General features: G+C 37.6%; 1 protein-coding gene across 1 annotated transcript in view; it reads right to left on the bottom strand.

The window, feature by feature from the left end:
* MYO3A (myosin IIIA) overlaps window positions 1–20242 on the bottom strand; it is a 240290-nt gene that overhangs the window by 75018 nt on the left and 145030 nt on the right. The window contains exons 19-20 of the mRNA XM_048219508.2: window positions 11708–11918; window positions 9338–9485 (exon numbers count right to left, since the gene is read on the bottom strand). Of these exons, the coding sequence (XP_048075465.2) occupies window positions 9338–9485; window positions 11708–11918 (359 nt within the window). The remainder of the gene's footprint in view (window positions 1–9337; window positions 9486–11707; window positions 11919–20242) is intronic.

The raw sequence follows: 20242 nt of genomic DNA, 5'->3' as shown, positions 1-20242 counted from the left end.
GCCAAGAATGATATCAAGGAGTTACCCTTATGTTTTCTTCTAGGAGTTTTATAGTTTCAGGTCTTGTGTAATAAATCCCACTTGATTATGGTATAGGATAGTTTTAACATATTGTTGTCAGGTTTGGTTTGCTAATATTTTGTTGAAGATTTTTGCATCTATTGCTCAGCAGGGATATTAGTCTGTAATTTTCTTTTCTTGTAGTGTCCTTGCCTGGTTTTGGTATCAGGGTAATGTTTGCCTCATAAAATAAGTTTGAAGTTCCCTCCTCTTTTATTTTTTTGGAAGAGTTTGAGAAGAATTGGTATTAATTAAGTGTTTGGTAGAATTTACCAATGAAACCATATGGTCCTGGACGTCTCTCTGTTAGGAGATTTTTGATTACTGATTCAGTCTTTTTACTAGTAATCGATGATATTTTCTATTTCTTCATCATTCAGTCTTGGTAGGTTGTATGTTTCTAAGAATTTGTCCATTTCTTCTAGGTTTTCCAATTTGTTGGTGTATAACTATTCATAGTAGTCTCTTATGATCTTTGTATTTCTGTGATATCAGTTGTAAAGTCCTTTTCATTTCTAATTTTATTTACATCAGTCCGCTCTCTTTTTTTCTTGGTTAGTCTAGCTGAAGGTTTGTCAATTTTATTTATTAAAAAACAAAACAAAACAAACCACAGCTCCTGGTTTCATTGTTCTTTTCTATTGTCCTTTTAGTCTTTATTCTATTTATTTCTGCTCTGATCTTTGTTATTTCCTTCCTTCTAACTTTGGGCTTAGTTTGTTTCTTCTTTTAGTTCACTGAAGTATAAAGTTAAATTTGTTTATTTGTGATTTTTTTCCCCCTTAATGTACGTGTTTATTGTTACAAATGTCCCTTTAGAACTGCCTTTGCTGCATCCCATGTTTTGGTATGTGGTATTTTCATTTTCATTTGTCTCAAGATACTTAGCTTTTTCTTTTCATTTCCATTTGACCCACTGTCATTCAGGAATACACTGTTTAATTTCCACGTATTTGTGAAGACAGCCTACATCACCATGTAAAAGACAGACAGGTCCTACCTAACCCCCCAAAGCACCACCTTATCATTATACCATGGGAGAATACTTTCTACTACCATTTGATAGTTTTATCTGAGTATCAAGTTTCAAAAAGATTTTCCTGAAATCACCAGGGTTTCAATCAAGGAATTTGGCTCAAATGATATTTTTCTTTTATAAAAGGTGGACATAAGTAGCGACAGGGGCAATGGGGTCTTTCACAGAACTTACGCCTGTGAAATGAAGTCATATCCCTTTCATGTAGGTGAGTATATCGTTTGACACTGCTCCATAGTTTCAGCTATTTTAGAATCTTTGGGGCGCCTGGGTGGCTCAGTCGTTAATAAGCGTCTGCCTTCAGCTCAGGGCATGATTCCAGCGTTCTGGAATCGAGCCCCACATCAGGCTCCTCTGCTGGGAGCCTGCTTCTTCCTCTCCCACTCCCCCTGCTTGTGTTCCCTCTCTCGCTGGCTGTTTCTCTCTCTGTCGAATAAATAAATAAAATCTTAAAAAAAAAAAAAAGAAGAAGAAGAAGGTGGGCCTGGGGAAGGTAGAAATTAAGACAAAAAGAGTCCCTGTCCTTTAGCACAGAGCTAAGAGTCTTTCTGCCTTTCCATTCTAACCCTGAGGTCACATCCTAGGATTTCTTTGCTGGTGTTATATTTTCTTTTTCAGTTGTTCCATCTGTTAGTTCTACATCCTTCTTTTCAGATGGTTTCTGCTTCGTCCAGCATCCCAGTCTCTGCCATCCCAGTCGCTGCCTGTCCCAGTGCTGATGTTCTCTCCAGGTTCCTCCTTTCTGGCCTTATGTGGATCCCCCTTGGCCTTTCATGTGAAAGACTGCCCCCCCCTTTTCCTTCCTTCCTTCCTCCCTCTCTTCCTCTTTCCTTTCTTTCAAATCAATGGAGCACCCTTTCCTTCACATGAGGTATTGTTAGGTCTTTGGTTCTTCTCAACTTTGCTTATTTGTTTGTGAGAAGAACCCCAGATAGGTATCAGAAGATCCAGATTCTGGTCCTGGCTCTGTTTCACCAGTCTGTGACTTCCAGCAAGTCACAAGGAGTCATTTTTATCTGTGACATATAGATGATCTGCTTAGGTTTCTTCTGGTTCAAACATTTCAAAATGCCCAAACTGCCTGAATGTGTGGTGAAACTTAATGAATGAATGCATAAACATTCTGTTGATAGAACATGTGCAAGGGGAAAGAAGCCACATAAACACATTTATCCCCTGACATCTTATTTTAGTAAAAGAATTCCTACTCGCCAACTGCTCATACGAGTGTACACATGTATGGAAACGTTACCCACAGTGGAAAGAAACCACTGAGAAGAAGTTACTTATTCTAATGATCTTCATTCTAGGAAAAACATTTTAAAGGTTGAAAATCTAGGATTCAGGGTGCTATCACTACTTAAGGTGAGTTGAGTATTTTTATTATAGTGAAAAAAGAAACTGTACAGCCTTCCATTTTGAAATAAGTTCAAAGGTAAAGAAAAGTTGCAAGAATAGTACAAACAACTCCCATGTGCCCTTTCCCCAAATTCTCCAACTGCTAGTATTTTACCACATTTACTTTATCATTCACTCTCTTTCTATATATACATAGTATTTTTAGTAGTAACATTTCACTGAAGTAGCTAAATATTTGTAAAAACTAAAAATGAAGAAAACAAGGTGGTGATATGCATGTTGTAAAAATCTAAACTCTTGATGTAAAATAAAAATTATTTAAAATCTGTTTCTTCCTCAAGCGGATCTCAATGATCCTGTTGACTTTTACATTAATGTTAATAGGAAGCCATAGGGAATGTTGATCATCATTAACTTGGGAAGACATAGGTCATCGATTAAGAATTTGACAAGTAATGAGAAAGTATTTTGGGTAATTTGTAATAAAACAAACTTATTTTATTTTACATATATTTAATGAACTTTGGAGGAAAATGTTCTAAATGGTGTTTCCTGGAGCAGCTTCCTTTTTCAGAAAAACAAAGAAACAATGTACGTTAAGGTGAACATCTTAACCTAGAAAACTTTTTGTGTATGATACTTATTCTTGAAAACTCTTCAAAAACCACAAAAGATCTTACAAATTTATATTCTACTAACAGGTGATGGGTATTGGCTTATGATAAGGAAGAACTTCAATTAGGAATTCAGAAATGTAGTTTTTTATATAGCAGAATCTCTCACCTTAAAATATTTCTCCTCTACTGTCACACTGAGGTAGTTACCAAAAAATTTTATTTCAGTTTTGTCAACAGTATGCTCTAACCTGACATGAAGAAAATTAGAGTCACTGAATGGATCTATGCTTCCTATTATGTATTTTTTAAAAAATTACTTTATAGCATAATGAAAATATTTTTTTAAATGCTTTAAGACAATACTAAATTATCAAAATAAGTACCACAAATCCCCACATCACATTAAAGGTGCTGACCCAACTTCATTGATAAAAGAGAAACACAGAGTGTGTAGCATGGGGGTGGGGCAAGGGATGAGGGGGACACGGGAGCCCAAGCGGCTGCCTGCCAAGAGCCAGCAGGAGAGGACCACACGTTCACAGCTGGGAGCTGCTATAGGGATGCTCCACACATATCCAATCACTTGGATATCAACTTCCAAACTCACTTAGTATGTGAGAAGTTTAAGGAACATTCGTATGTGATCTCAAACAGTAACCCAAAACTTGACTGAGCATTTAAAGAGCAAGATTTGTTGTATCGAGGGTTTCTTTTCTTTTTTTTGTAAAGATTTTATTTATTTATTTGAGAGAGAGAGCACAAGTGGGATTAGGGGCAGAGGGAGAGAGAGAAGGACAAGTAGACTCTCCGCTGAGCACAGAGCCCAACATGGGGCTCGACCCCACGACCCTGAGATCATGACCTGAGCCGAAGTCGGACGCTTAACTGACTGAGCCACCCAGGCGTCCCTTGCTGTCTCAAGGGTTTCTTAAATGCATGGTTGTTTTAATGCTTAAAGAAAATGCCTCTAAATGGCCTTTATCACTTGGAGAACTAAAATAAGACAAATGCTACCACCACTGCACACACATGGCTTGTTTAATGGGGAAGAAATTTGGATATGAAATAAAAATTCACACTTCACAAGCAAAATAATTTGAAGACATTTATCAGGGGTCTATTTTGAATTACCCACATTTTTTTTTATCAGCTGACTGATCTTTTTACTTTGTAATATAAAAAAAGTTGAAAGTGTAGATACTGTATAATGAATGAATTTTTGTTTTTTGTAATTGCCACAAATTATGTGTTGGAGCCCATATTCAAAATTCCAGAAGCTTCAAACTTGAGGCTACAAACAGCTGGAGATGAATACACATTGCTTACTGCCAGGAAAGCCAGAGCCATAATTGCGGATACTGTTTCCATTATGTGCTGTAAATGGTTTCCTGCTTATAAAATGACTTCTGACTTTTAATGCTAAACCCATGGGTGGACATATAAATGATATATGTAACAGCTTCTCCTTGCACAGAACAAATCTTAATAGCTCATTTTAAAAATGAACTTTAGTTCAGTTAATAGCCAGAAAGATGTGCTGTAGGAACAGATAAGAATGCTTATCTTAGGTGTAAGATGTAAGCAGGAGTATAAGCAAGAGGAGCGAATCTTCAAGATTCTAGAATAATGCTTTGTAGGACACCTAATGGCCCCAGAGAACAATGGCATTTGTTCCAACTCAAACTCATGCCCGTTGGTGACTCATCAACGGTTGGTGGTTCATTCTCCTTGATTTGAAACAAACTTCTAGGGAACAGGGTTCATTTCTTTTGAATGTGCTACACCACAGTCATCACACCATAGTGCTCAATTAAAAGAAAGGACAAAACCCACCTACCACAGCCTCAGCATGACTCTAACTTGAAGAGAACTTCAAGCTTCTATCACACTTTGATTACTGTTGTGCTCGCTCTCACATGGAAGAAAGCCAGAAAACAAACAAAAACAACCAAACAAAAGCAAAATCTTGGCTACACAGTCAGTGTGGAGATTCAGTGTGAAGGCTACTGTAAAAAGATGCCTCCCTTATCAGGCATGAGCTTATATGTTTGCTGTCTTTTGAGATGCTAACTAAAAGCTTTCTGAAAAATATGGGAGTAAACAGTGTGCATCAAAATAATACTAATACAAATGTAACAGGAGGCTGACATATGAATACCTTATTTGTGGAATTAATAAAATTGACGGAAAATGATACATTTTTCAGTTGCAACTCATTTAGAAGAGTTCGAATCTTGAATATTAAAAGATTAAAACTATACTCTTAATGTCTATTTGTAGGGGTGGAGACTGTGATTGTTATTTAGTTTTCAGACCATTGTTTTAAGATATAAATTGTCCCTTTAAATTTTGTTAAAATCAATATATATAAAACGGTTCTTCTAGCGCTGGAAAAGTATGGAAGCTTCAAATATTATGAACATCAAACTCCAGAAAAATTTCAGGAGCTATGTGTTATTTAAAACTATCCACCCAGCAAAATATGGATTAAGTCAGTGCCATAAACTCTAGCTAAAAATGTTTTACTGTAGTCTATTGATTATTGTTTTAATGGAAAGCAATAGGGGGCGCCTGGGTGGCTCAGTCAGTTAGGGTCTTGACTCTTGACTTCTGCTCAGATCTTGATCTCAAGGTTGTGAGTTCAAGCCCTGTATTGGGCTCCATGCTGGGCATGGAGCCTACTTAAAAAAAAAAAAATAGCAGAAAGCTGGCCCTGCACACCTGGCTCAGAATCACTCAATGATAACATTAACAATAACAACAAAAAGAAAGTAATAGGAAAATGATATTCAAAATACCTTCATAACCAACTTTGCTGGATGGAGTGTCTCACTGTATATTACATATCAGTTGAACTTGGGCTAAATAAGAAAACCCATTCAGGAAGCCTTTATTTATGTCCCAATGTTGTAGGACTGCTTGTAAAGATAATGTTTGTTGGTTTAAATAGAACCAGAAGCTGTCTCATCCGTGAAGGTGTTGCCTGAGCCTCGTGTCTTGCTCAGATTGCCCAGATTATTCGCATGTCCGTGAAACTGAGACCAGTATGTCTTAGTGATAAGCAATAATGGCATTATTAAATCAAGAAGCTCTCAGGTCCAACCTATGATTATATTTGACCAAGGAAAGTGTGACCATGGCTTTCACTAACGATTTAGCTCGATAGCTGTTTCTCATTTATAGAAATCAGGATAAGCATGTTCTCTACCTACAGCTAATACACACAGCTTATAGTTGGTATCTCTCAGCTACACTTTTTGCATTCACAGAGAAGTGACAGAGTAGGGGGGAGAAAAACCAAACCAAACATGTGCACCCACATGTTAAAATCTAGAGAATCACTGACTAATCCCATATCCAGCAGATCACACATTCGTCAACCTGATCACTTAGCTGCCAATGCCTGGCCTGTAAGATTATGTTGTGCATGAAGCAGGGATTCTTGGGTTGCTACCCTAGCAAGGCGCTTGAAAGGATTGTGAATGGCCTTAATTCCTCCAACTGCTTTGTATAATCCTGGATTCTAGTTGAAATTTTAATTTGTTGGGGACAATTTTGAGTTGTTTTGTCTTGAAAGCCTCTCAAGGATATTTAAAAGAGCCTTTCAGAATAGTTTTATTTGAAGCAAGCCCAAAGGCAAAAAGCATTAAAAGCATTAGGATCACGGATAAAATTCAAGACAATCAAAGTGCACTGTAAACTATAGCATCCTATAAAAAGTGAAAAGCAAATAATTATTGAAAATTCTGTACATTGGTTTAAAAGCTAGTTCCAAAAAAACAGGTTCTAACCTCAACCCCCAAAAGAGAAGAATCACAGAGACCTACCAACAAGAGCTGTTAACTAATCACACAGGAAATACATGATGATGTAGCCGGTTCTATGAAAGAGGTAATCCTAATAGATCGTTACCAAAAAGTCCAAACAGAAGGGGAATGAACCACGAGAGACTATGGACTCTGGGAAACAAACTGAGGGCTTCAGAGGGGAGGGGGTTGGAGGATTGGGATAGGCCGGTGATGGGTATTAAGGAGGGCACATACTGCATGGTGCACTGGGTGTTATACATAAATAATGAATCGTGGAACACTACATCAAAAACTAAGGATGTACTGTATGGTGACTAACATAACATAATAAAAAATTATTATAAAAAAAAAAAGTCCAAACAAAAATTCCTTGTTTCAGGCTCTGGTTAGAATGGGTTCTGTGAACACTGTGAGGCATTAAAGCAAGATGACATTAATTTAATAAATATTTATCAAGCACTCTCTATAGGTCAGGCTCTGAAGATACAAAATGAATTAAAACATAATCCTTGACCTCAAGGAGTTTGCAGCCTAGTGAGAAAGGCAAATTATAAACCAAATATTTTTACTGGAGCATACAGGAGGGAGGAACATGAACAAGTCTCACGAATTTTCCGGATTTCAGTAATGAGAAATGAAATGCAACATGACATTTTTGGCTTCAGTAAGTGGGTGGACAGACATGTCACTCACTGAAGAAGACTATAAGAGAGAAAGATGACAGGTTCAATTCTGGATGAATTTCTGGAAGCTGTCTTAAATGGAGGTCAGGAATTAAAAAAGAGGGGTGGGTGGGAGACGGGGACTTAAGCATCACTAGCATGAAGGGCATGACTGAAATAATGGAAATAGATGATCTTTCCTAGTGAGTATAAGAGTGTAGAGGACAGAACTCTTTGGGGCACTTAGCATTTAGGACAGCAATTCTCAACCATGGCTGTACCTTGGAATAGATTGGGAAACTTTAAAAGATACTGATGCCTGGGTCTCATCCCAAGAGATCTGATTTAACTGGTCTGGGACAGGGTCTGGGCACTGGGATTTTACAAAGATACCCAAGTCATTCAAATATGCAGCCAGGGTTCAGAACTACTAACTTATGGGACGGTACGGGAAGAGTAACAAAAAGATGGTATTTGGGATGCCCAAGCAAGGGTTTTCCAGAAAAACGAATCTGTCAACAGGTTTGAAAATTACAGAAAGGCTGATAATGTAGAGACTAAAATGTTTCTGATACTAATAATGACTGATGAGATTAGGAAGGCCCATTCCTGTATGGTGGGGGGGGGTGGTCAGAGCCAGATGTTACAGACTCTGTACTCAGCGGGGAAGAGGTCGATACCGTGCAACGAATACCGAACATTCTTCAAGAATTTTGGCTGTGAAGGGAAGAGAGAGGCCATGGCTAAGCAATAAGCAGGTTGGAGAAGGGCTTTTGTTCTTAATAATTTTTAAAGATTTCATTATTTATCTAGACTGAGGGATAGCACTAGTGGAGAGAGAGGAGTGGAGAGAGACGAGACAGAGACAAAGCCAGAGACAGAGAATGAGAAAGAAGAGAAGGAATGACTATTTGATGGAACAGATCCTGGGGTAGATGGGAGCTGTGCAAACACAGATAAGATCTTACATTTTTATCCCTTTTATCGGCCCAAGAAATATCAAGATCTAAATGTTTTCTTTTGCTACTAGTGTTTTCATAATGCAATTTTAAAGTAAATTCTCCATAAACGTAGATATTTTGAATCGAAAGAGGTTTACGTTCCTCTAATTTATCTCAAATTTAAATAAAAACTTTGGTTCTAATCAGTAAGCACAAAACAATTTCATATTATTAAAGGGAGACCAATGAAATACTAAATGATATAAAATATGACCGCTTCTTTTTGACTTGATAAAATAGTTTGAATAATTTTAATACTATAGCTTTGCCAAATGCAATTTAAGTAAGTCTCTGATTTTTGAGGCTGAATCATAAATTACACGTTGTACCCTGACAAAATTGCCGTTTCGTGGCATTTGCATCAAACCCATTATCTTGTGTTCTGTTGCCTAGCTACCGGAATTCTGAGTTTAATGCATTTCAGATGGATATTTAAATTTCACACAGGATTTCAGCTGTGCAGTCTACAGAAAGAGAAACAGTTGGATACATCTGCTTACTTAAATTTCCAAAGGAAACTTCTTTGTTTACAAGGGCTCAGACTTGCTAAGTTTTGCAGAAGGGTGCATTGATTTTTAAAGGAGGACATTCAACATCACACTTTGAGACACACTAAATTCATACTTGCTTTCTGGTTTTGTTTTTGTTTTTACTATGGGCCATGGAGAAAAGAAAATCTTCCCGTTGCCTATATGTTTAAGGCTTGAAATCTATGACTGAAGTTCTGTTTCATTAGTACAATTCTGCATACAACACACACACATGCCTGCATCATTATAGTACCCTGACTTACCTGTTCCCATGTGAACACGTGTTGATTGAAATAATACTGAATTTGTTCATTTGCAATGTTAATGCACAGCTGCTCAAAGGAATTTTTCTTGAAATTTTCAAAGCCAAATATATCCAGAATGCCAATGCTCAGTTCATCAGCGTTCCCACTGAAAAATTAAAGAGGCATTATTTTGAGTTCTTACTTTCTTAAGAGGGAATGTAAAGTAGGGCATCTCAGAAGATACTTTTGTGATTTAGCTAAGAAACTACTACCAAGACAGAGAGTGAAAAATTTCTCCATGGAATATAAAGTAAGTAGCATTAATTTAAATATGTAAAAGATATATGATTTTCCTTGTACTATAGAAACAGCTCCTATACTTTCTCCTGTGGGTTCAAGGGTGCAAGATCATAGTCCTAAGTCAGTCACAAATTGTGGGGAAAACCTGCCCAGCACTCAGAGCACAGAAAAATACACTCAATAAAAGCTATATCAGAAAAGCAAAAATTTTGTGTAAGAGTATCTTTAGTCTTTCACTTTAGGACAATTAAAATATCCTGCTAAAAATATTTTACCTCTTTTAAAGAATCATTATTTACTTTTGAGTTATTTATTCATAATTATTTAATATAGGATAAATGGTAACCTGGAGAAAGATATATTTGAATTTATTTTATAATCAAATACTTGAAAATGCAATGAAATACTATTTTATTTTTTATTATTTTTTAAAAAAGATTTTATTTATTTATGTGAGAGAGAGTGAGAGAGAGAGAGAGAGAGCCTGAGCAGGGGGGAGGGGCAGAGGGCTGAACAGGAAGCCCAATGCGGGGCTTGATCCCAGGACTCTGGGATAGTGAGCTGAGCGGAAGGCAGATGCTTAACCAACTGAGCCACCCAGGCGCTCTAAATAACTATTTTATAATTAAATAGTCCAAAGGCATGTTTTTCCTGCTCCTCCATAATTGTTACCTCTTTCTTCATTAAAAATTAGATACTTGGTCAAAAGTTTGGCCCTACCCCAAGAAATATATGCATTGCAAAGTTATTTTCATGTAAATTTAAAAAGGAGGAACAGGCACGCCTGGGTGGCTCCCTTGGTTGAGTGTCAGACTCTGGATTTCAGCTTGGGTCTTGATCTCAGGGTCATGAGTTCGAGTCCAGCATGGAGCCTACTTGGGAAAAAAAAGAGAGAGAGAGAGTACAAATATCTCTCTGTACTCACTATTTATATAACCTAGGTTAACTCTTAGTGCTGTGTGAGGAAGTGAATCAGAAATGACCGCTATCAGCTGCATGCTGGGAAGTGAAGGACGCTCTCTGCATTTGGAAGAACTGACTGAACTCAGAACGCAAAGTTACAGAACACTATGTTACGGGATCAACAAAAACAATGCTATCCAAGTACTTCTGAAAAATTCCTATTTTTGAAGAGTAAGTATAAATTTAGGCTGGGTTAGTCAAAATTATTATTCTTTTAAAAAATTGTCCCACAGGATCCCACTGAGATAGGTATTTAACTTGTCTAATAATGTGTTAGAGCCAAGCGGACCTTAGAGATGACCTCATTCAGGGATTCTTAAACTGGGATCTGCTAATGGCCTTCAAGGGTCTGGAATCACAGTCATGTGCCATATTTTGGTGACTATGTAGAAATATGTCCATTTTTTATTTTGGAGCGAAGAACATAGTTTTCAAGAGATTCTTAAAAGGCTCCAAGACACCTACCAACAATTAAGACCACTGACTTGCCTTTATTGAACAGCTGAAGAGGACAAGATGCAGAGAAATGCAGTGACTTCCCCAACAAGTTAGCAGCAAAGCCTGGCACAGAAAGCAGGCTCTTCAAAATCTTAACGTAAATCTTTCCAGATTGAACTAAACTCTTTGAATGGCCTTATTTTAGTTTCTTAAACCTTCTGTAAAACATTTAAAAATCTAAGATTTGGACAGCTTCCTTTAGTGTATGGAAAGGAAAGTTACTAAGTAGTGAATAGGCTATCGTGGGATTTTCCGCCAATTGCCTGTTTGGAAGTCATACCTTCGTGGGTACCACTTAGGGGCCAGAAGTGCAGATGATAACTAACAAAATGAGGTTGTTTGTGGAATATACAGATCTTGAAAATTCTTGAATGTTCCCATTTTCATCTGAAAGCTTGGCATCATACAGATGGTCACACACAAACATACAAAGTATTTTGACCATTAAATCCTAATGGGCAAATTGGATTTTGATTTGCAGACCCAGTCAGATAGGCTAGAGTTTAGCAGGGAGGCAAGAAGCAATTTTGAGGGATAGAGAGCTAAGAATAATGTGCAATCTCTTAAGCATTTTGGATAATATTATGGTGTGGCATGTATTTTAGTGGAAAAATGACAGTGAATTACCTTAGTGACGTGCCATGCTTCAGTAAGCTGTTAATACGATTGACTATCCAACTAAAGAGACGCCCATATAAAGTTTTCGCCATAGCATCTCGGACATCAGTGGCTTTTTCTACAGTATTGGGCCGTATGATGGTTTCTCCTCTGGTAACCACACAGTGGGAGGTAAGAGCTTCTTGTAGTTCATCTGCCTGAATGCAAAGCAGAGAAGCAGCTAAAAAAAATTAACAGATGTGTTAGAAAAAGTGTACTGTATGGTGACTAACATATCATAAAAAAAAAAAAAGAAATAGCTAAATTGAAAAAAAAAAAAGAAAGAAAGCAAAAGTTACAGCAATGGAGTAACTTCCCATAGAACGAAAACATCTCAGTTTACCGTCTTCAAATGACATAAAATAAATATGAGAAGATTTTATAATGTAAAAGTAAGTTACTATTCAGTAGTGGCCATGGCTCTTCTTGATCATTTTTTTCTCTACTTGACTGGTCAAATGTCAGCTGCCGTATAATGCGGCACAACCCAAACCGAACTGGCTGACAGAGGGAAAAACATTTGCACAAGCCAGCATTATGTAAACAACGCTAAACATAATTTCACTGAATTATGTTAAATTAATTTAAAAGCATAATGAATAGATTTGGGATAATTTTGATGCCATTATTATACACACATTTTCAAATGTAGAAATTAATTGTAAGATTACTTAGACTTCAGGGATACACCCAAACAAATGTATTTTATGTAACTTCTGCAATATTTAACCAAAAAAGCATGAACCTTATCTTGACATTCATACATATGTTTTTTGAATCATTCTACTTCTCAGTTATACATTTCGATGACTAAAGTTTGTTAAAATGTGATGCCTGGAACATTTCTTTATATTTAACGATAAGTAAATATCACAGGGAATTTTAAATAATATTTAAATTCAATGAAGAAAACATTTTTGAATATAATAAACATCTTTAACCCAAACTATTACATCACAGACCATTTTTTAAAATCAGTTGTTCTCCTTTCAAATTACTTTCAACATTTTGAATTTACTTTGAGCATTTGGGACGAGCGATTTCTTGCCTCTGTGGCTAAGATCATTGAACTTTACTTAAATAAAAGAATTTTTTTGAGACCGTGGCAGTAACACAAGCTCACTGCAGAAATCTTACCTTTGAAGTTAACACTCCGAATTACCTTCCTTTTAGGCCTGTTTACTGCCGCTATGCTGCACATACATTTCATCTTAATAAAATACCTTAAGCATTTCTCATTTTGTTAAATATTGCTTGTAAATATTTTAATTTGCTGTAAAATATTCTGCTTTATATCAGAATATATCAATAATTTTTAAGTTGTTGGATGTTTAGGTCATTTCATGTTTGTAATTGTAAAGAATGCTGGGATAAATATTTGGAGCATGAAACTGTGCTCCTGTTTTGTATCATTGTCTTAGCATAAATTACCCAAGTTCAGCAACTGGTTCAGAGTATACAAATGTATTTAAGTCTTCTGACAGATACTATTTAGCTGCTCTTCAAAAACTCTGAACCAATTACATTATTATGAGCCAAGTAAAAAAACCAATAATTTCAATGCAATTTCATGGGCACCACAGATTTTTGAAAATGACCAATTTGATAGAAAAAATGCCTTTGTTTTTCAATTTGTTTTTAACTGACTCCTAGTGAAGCTAAATACTTTCTTCTTTTCATATTTTTATTAGCAATTGGTGGTTTTATTTTATAAATGGTCATTTGCAATTGATATATTTATCCTTTCCTAATCGGCTTAGAAAAGCTCTTTATAGCTCACACATGTTGTTTATATATACATTGCAAATATTTTCTCTCATTTTCCACTTGTATTGTGATTTCATTTATTTTTCTTTAGTTAGTATGAAAAAGTCTTTAATTTTTATGTAGTCAAATATCCATTAAAAAATCCTTTCTGCTTTTGCTTTTCTGCACATAAAATCCTTCTTTTCTCATTTCAGAATTATATAAATGCACTTTGTCTTGTACTTTTATGATTTTTTTGGATTTAAATTTATATAGGTTTGGAATTTATTTTGGTATATGGTCTATGACAAGAATTTGAACTCCCCCTCCCCCAAATGGCTTGACAGTTCACTGTCCTTATAGCACTGATTCCCTAGTGATTTGTAATGACATTTCCAGCAATTCTACTTGGATCCTTTTCCGAATAGTGTCTCTCATTGATTAATATGTCTATTTCTATTCCTACATTTTTCAGTCATTTGACATATATTTATTGACTGTCTACTACATGCCAAGCATTCTACCTAGGAATATAATGCTAAGTGTAATACCTTGTAAGACAAAATTCTAGTTTGATCATCTTTATCCAGAAGGAATGGGAAACTAATCAATAAATTTAAGTTTATAGATAGAAGGAGATAGAAGGAGGAGAGGGAGAGGAACAAGTTGGGGGAGAGGGAGATTGAGAGAATCCACTGATACATGCTTAAGTGGTTTCTGAATGAATTGTGGAGAAAGGCCTGGAAAAGTTCAAGAATCGATGTAGAAGGAACAATCAGAGGTCACTTAGCTCAGGTGAGAGGTGATGGTGTCTTCAATGAGAATGATGATAATGGGGATAAAGAGAAGTACTCAGATTTGAGAGATATTTATGGAATAGAATAGACAGAACTGGTGCCTAATTGAAACAATGCACCTGTAAAATCATCAGGAAACACGGTCTTGCTTTCAAGATAAATCCTTGCAAACTTAATTATAAACTATTTTAAGTAAGTTAGCAAAATTTCTATTTTCCATGAATGGCTATTCCGGAAAGTGCTTTTTAATTAATTTTTTTTTTAATTTTTATTTTTTTTTATTAATTATGATTTTTTATTATATTATGTTAGTCACCATACAGTACATCCCCGGTTTTCGATGTAAGGCTCGATGATTCATTAGTTGTGTATAACACCCAGTGCACCATGCAATATGTGCCCTCCTTACTACCCATCACCGGTCTATCCCATTCCCCCACCCCCCTCCCCTCTGTAGCCCTCAGTTTGTTTCTCATAGTCCATAGTCTCTCATGTTTCATTCCCCCTTCTGATTACCCCCCTTTCTTTATCCCTTTCTTCCCCTACTGATCATTCTAGTTCTTATGTTCCATAGATGAGAGAAATCATATGATAGTTGTCTTTCTCTGCTTGACTTATTTCACTAAGCATTATCTCCTCCAGTGCCGTCCATGTTGTAGCAAATGTTGAGAACTCATTCTTTCTGATTGCTGAGTAATATTCCATTGTATATATGGACCACAACTTCTTAATCCAGTCATCTGTTGCAGGGCATCTCGGCTCCTTCCACGATTTAGCTATTGTGGACATTGCTGCTATGAACATTGGGGTGCATATGGCCCTTCTCTTCACTACGTCTGTATCTTTGGGGTAAACACCCAGTAGTGCAATGGCTGGATCATAGGGTAGCTCAATTTTTAACTTTTTAAGGGACCTCCACACGGTTTTCCAGAGTGGCTGTACCAACTTGCATTCCCACCAACAATGTAGGAGGGATCCCCTTTCTCCACATCCTCTCCAACAATTGTTGTTTCTTGCCTTGTCTATTTTTGCCATTCTAACTGGCGTAAGGTGGTATCTCAGTGTGGTTTTGATTTGAATTTCCTTGATGGCTAATGATTTTGAACATTTTTTCATGTGTCTGTTAGCCATTTGTATGTCTTCATTGGAAAAGTGTCTGTTCATATCTTCTGCCCATTTTTTGATTTGTTTATTTGTTTCTCGTGTATTGAGTTTGAGAAGTTCTTTGTAGATCTTGGATACCAGTCCTTTATCTGTAGTGTCATTTGCAAATATATTCTCCCATTCCGTGGGCTGCCTCTTAGTTTTTCTGACTGTTTCCTTGGCTGTGCAGAAACTTTTAATCTTGATGAAGTCCCATAAATTCATTTTATCTTTTGTTTCTCTTGCCTTTGGGGATGTGTCATGAAAAAGGTTGCTTTGGCTGATGTCGTAGAGGTTGCTGCCTATGTTCTCCTCTAGGATTTTGATGGATTCCTGTCTCACATCGAGGTCTTTCATCCATTTGGAGTTTATTTTTGTGTATGGTGTGAGATAGTGGTCAAGTTTCATTCTTTTGCATGTAGCTGTCCAATTTTCCCAGCACCATTTATTGAAGAGACTGTCTTTTTCCCACCGGATGTTTTTTCCTGCTTTATCAAATATTAGTTGCCCAAAGAGCTGGGCTCTCTATTCTGTTCCATTGGTCTATGTGTCTGTTTTTGTGCCAGTACCATGCTGTCTTTGTGATCACAGCTTTGTAGTACAGCTCGAAATCCGGCATTGTGATGCCCCCAGCTTTGTTTTTCCTTTTCAACAGTTCCTTGGAGATTCGGGGTCTTTTCTGGTTCCATACAAATTTAAGGACTATTTGTTCCAGTTCTTTGAAAAACGTTCTCAGTATTTTGATCGGGATAGCATTGAAAGTGTAGATTGCTCTGGGTAGCATGGACATTTTAACTATGTTAATTCTTCCGATCCTTGAGCATGGAATATCTTTCCATCTTTTTATGTCTTCCTCAATGTCTTTTAAGAGTGATTTATAGTTTCTAGAATAAAGGTCCTTTACGTCTCTGGTTAAGTTAATTCCAAGGTAACGTATGGTTTTTGGTGCTATTGTAAATGGGATGGATTCCCTGATTTCTCTTTCTTCATTCTCGTTATTCGTGTACAGAAATGCAACTGATTTCTGAGCATTGATTTTGTATCCCGCCACATTACTGAATTGCTCTATAACTTCTAATAGTTTGGGAGTGGCTTCTTTTGGGTTTTCCATATAGAGTATCATGTCGTCTGAGAAGAGAGACATTTTGACTTCTTCTTTGCCGATTTGAATACCTTTGATCCCTTTTTGTTGTCTGATTGCTGTTGCAAGGACTTCTAGCACTATGCTGAATAATAGTGGCGAGAGTGGGCATCCTTGTCGTGTTCCTGATCTTAAGGGAAAGGCTTCCAGCTTTTCCCCATTGAGAATAATATTTGCAGTAGGCTTTTCATAGATGGCTTTAATGAGATTGAGAAATGTACCTTCTATTCCTACACTCTGAAGGGTTTTAATCAGGAAAGGATGCTGTATTTTGTCAAATGCTTTTTCGGCATCGATTGAGAGGATCATATGGTTCTTGAGTCTTTTCTTGTTGATATGATGTATCACGCTGATTGATTTGCGAATATTGAACCACGCTTGCATCCCAGGTATGAATCCTACTTGATCGTGGTGGATAATCCTTTTAATGAACTGTTGGATTCTATTAGCAAGTATCTTGTTGAGGATTTTGGCGTCCATATTCATTAGGGAAATCGGTCTGTAATTCTCCTTTTTGAGGGGGTCTTTGCCTGGTTTGGGGATCAAGGTAATATTGGCCTCATAGAATGAGTTTGGTAGCTTTCCTTCTGTTTCTATTTTTTGAAATAGCTTTAGGAGAATAGGTATTATTTCTTCTTTGAATGTTTGGTAGAATTCCCCAGGAAAACCGTCCAGGCCTGGAGTTTTGTTATTTGGAAGGTTGTTTATCACTGACTCAATTTCTTCATAATTAATTGGCCTGTTTAAGAAATCAATTTCTTCCTGTTTCAATCTTGGTAGTTTATAGGTTTCCAGGAAGGATTCCATCTCTTCCAGATTGCTTAGTTTATTGGCATATAGCTGTTGATAAAAATTTCTAATAATCCTTCCAATTTCAATGGTGTTCGTCGTGACCTCTCCTTTTTCATTCATAATTTTAATAATCTGGGTCCTTTCTCTTTTCTTTTGGATAAGTCTTGCCAGTGGTCTGTCAATTTTATTGATTCTCTCCAAGAACCAGCTTCTAGTCCTGTTGATCTGCTCTACTGTACTTCTGGTTTCTGCTTGATTGATTTCAGCTTTAATTTTGGTCAACTGCTTCCTTGTGCGTGGATTAGGCCTGTCCCTCTGTTGCTGTTCCAGCTTCTTGAGGTGAGAATATAAAAACTGCATTTTAGATTTTTCTATTCTTTTGAGTGAGGCTTGGATGGCTATGTATTTCCCCCTTAGGACTGCCTTTGCAGTATCCCATAGGTTTTGGACTGTTGTATTTTCATTGTCATTGGTCTCCATAAATTGTTTAATTTGATTTTTGATTTCCTGGTTTATCGAGTCATTCCTGAGCAGGATGGTTCTTAGTCTCCAAGTGTTTGAGTTTCTTCCAAATTTTTCCTTGTGGTTGAGTTCCAATTTCAGAGCGTTGTGGTCTGAGAATATGCAGGGGATAATTTCAATCTTTTGGTATCGGCTGAGACCTGTTTTGTGTCCCAGAACATGGTCTATTCTTGAAAATGTTCCATGGGCATTAGAATAGAATGAGTATTCTTTGGTTCTGGGGTGTAGTGTTCTATATATATCTAAGAGGTCCAACTCGTCGAGTATGGCATTCAAAGCCTTTGATTCTTTGCTTAGTTTTTGCCAGGGTGTTCTGTCTATTTCTGAGAGTGGAGTGTTGAGGTCCCCTACTATTAATGTATTTTTATCTATATGTCTTTTTAATCTGGTTAAGAGTTGGCTTGTGTATCTTGCTGCTCCCCTGTTGGGGGCATATATATTTATAATTGTCATATCCACTTGTTGAATACTTCCTTTAAGAATAATATAGTGCCCTTCTGCATCTCTAACTATAGTCTGTAGTTTAAAATCCAATTTATCTGATATGAGAATTGCTACCCCAGCTTTCTTTTGAGGTCCATTTGCGTGAAAGATGGTACTCCATCCGCTTACTCTCAGTCTGAATGCATCTTTGGGTTCGAAATGAGTCTCTTGTAGACAGCAAATGGATGGGTCATTTCTTTTTATCCAATCTGCAACCCTGTGGCGTTTGAAACCAGGATTTAAACCATTAATGTTCAGGCTGAGTACTGAGAGATATGCTTTTAATTCTGCCATGTTGTCAGTAAAGTCTTTGTTTGTATTGGCTGTGACTTTCTGTTTTGTATCACTCTTGGGGCCTTTTTACTTTTATAGAACCCCCCCGTAATACCTCCTGTAGGGCTGGTTTCGTGGTTACGAAATTGGCTAGTGACTGTCGATTCTGAAATGTCTTTATTTCTCCATCAATTCTGAATGACAGCCTTGCTGGATAAAGGATCCTTGGCTGCATGTTTTTCTCTGAAAGAGCTTTAAAAATGCTCCCCCAACCCTTTCTCTCATTCCAGGTCTGTGTAGACAGGTCTGACGTAATTCTGATGCCTTTGCCTTGGTACGTGAGAGATTTCTTTGCCCTGGCCGCTTTCAATACTGTATCCTTGGATCTCATATTTGCGAATTGCACTATGATGTGACGTGGTGTAGGTCTGTCATGGTTGAGCTTGGGAGGGGTCCTCTCTGCCTCTTGGACACGAATTTTTGTTTCCCTTGCTAGATTAGGGAAGTTTTCAGCTACAATTTGTTTAAATATCTCTTCTAGACCTCTGTTTTTCTCCACCCCCTCGGGGATGCCGATGATTCTAACATTGGATCGTTTCGTTGAGTCAGTAATCTCCCGTAGCCAACATTCGTGGGCGTGGATTTTTTTAAGACCATCTTCTATTTTTATTTTTTCCTCTATTAACCCATCCTCCAATTCACTAACCCTTTACTCCGCTTCCGTGACCCTGGCCGTCAGAGCCTCTAGTTTTGCCTGCATTTGGCTCATAGAATTTTTAATTTCTGTCAAATTCGCTCTCATTTCCGCCCTTAGGGATTGTATATTCTCAGTAATATTTTCCTGAATACTTTTTTCAAGTCTACTCATTATCTTGACCATTGTTACTCTGAATTCCATTTCTGATAATTTGGTTACATCCATATCCGTTACTTCTGTGGCAGAGGCCACTGACTCACTGTCTTTTCTTTGCTGGGGGGGGGCTTCTCCTTCTTGTCATTCTGATGAAGAGAGGTTGCGGGGTTTCCAGAGCCCAAAATTACTGACTGGGTCCCAGGCCGTGCCCCTTGTTTTATAGGGATCTTAGAGATGTGGGCTTCTTCTTTAAAGATTTTATTTATTTACTTATCTGAGAGAGGGAGACAGACAGTCAGCAAGAACGAAACAGAAGCAGGGGAGTGAGAGAGGAAGAAGCAGGCTCCCAGCGGAGGAGCCCGATGAGGGACTCCTTTCCGGAACGCTGGGATCACGCCCTAAGCCGGAGACAGGAGCTCAATGACTGCGCCACCAAGGCGCCTGGGTTGTGGGCTTCTTGATTTTTCAGCCTGCCTTCTATGTTCTGGGGGAGGGGCCTGCCGCACCGATACTCAGGCAACCCTGTTTGGTTAGAGTCTCCGTGTCCCCTGCGAGGGAGGATGGGGATGGGCACTCTCTGAGCCGGTATTTCCAGGCTTTTGTTCTCTGGCGGCTTTCCCTGGCGGCCGGCTATGCCTCTTCTGAGGGTCAGAGCAGCAGAGGCTGCATTGTCGCAGAACAGAGGGATTGCGGCCCGTTCTCCACTGATGTTCTGGCCACTTTAGCTCTGTTACTGTTGGTGCTGCTCCACCCTG

Source organism: Ursus arctos, unplaced genomic scaffold (assembly GCF_023065955.2).
Source record: "Ursus arctos isolate Adak ecotype North America unplaced genomic scaffold, UrsArc2.0 scaffold_30, whole genome shotgun sequence".
NCBI classification, from domain to species: Eukaryota; Metazoa; Chordata; class Mammalia; order Carnivora; family Ursidae; genus Ursus; species Ursus arctos.
The sequence above is the reverse complement of the archived record's forward strand: the minus strand, read 5'-3'. Positions and strand labels throughout refer to the sequence as shown.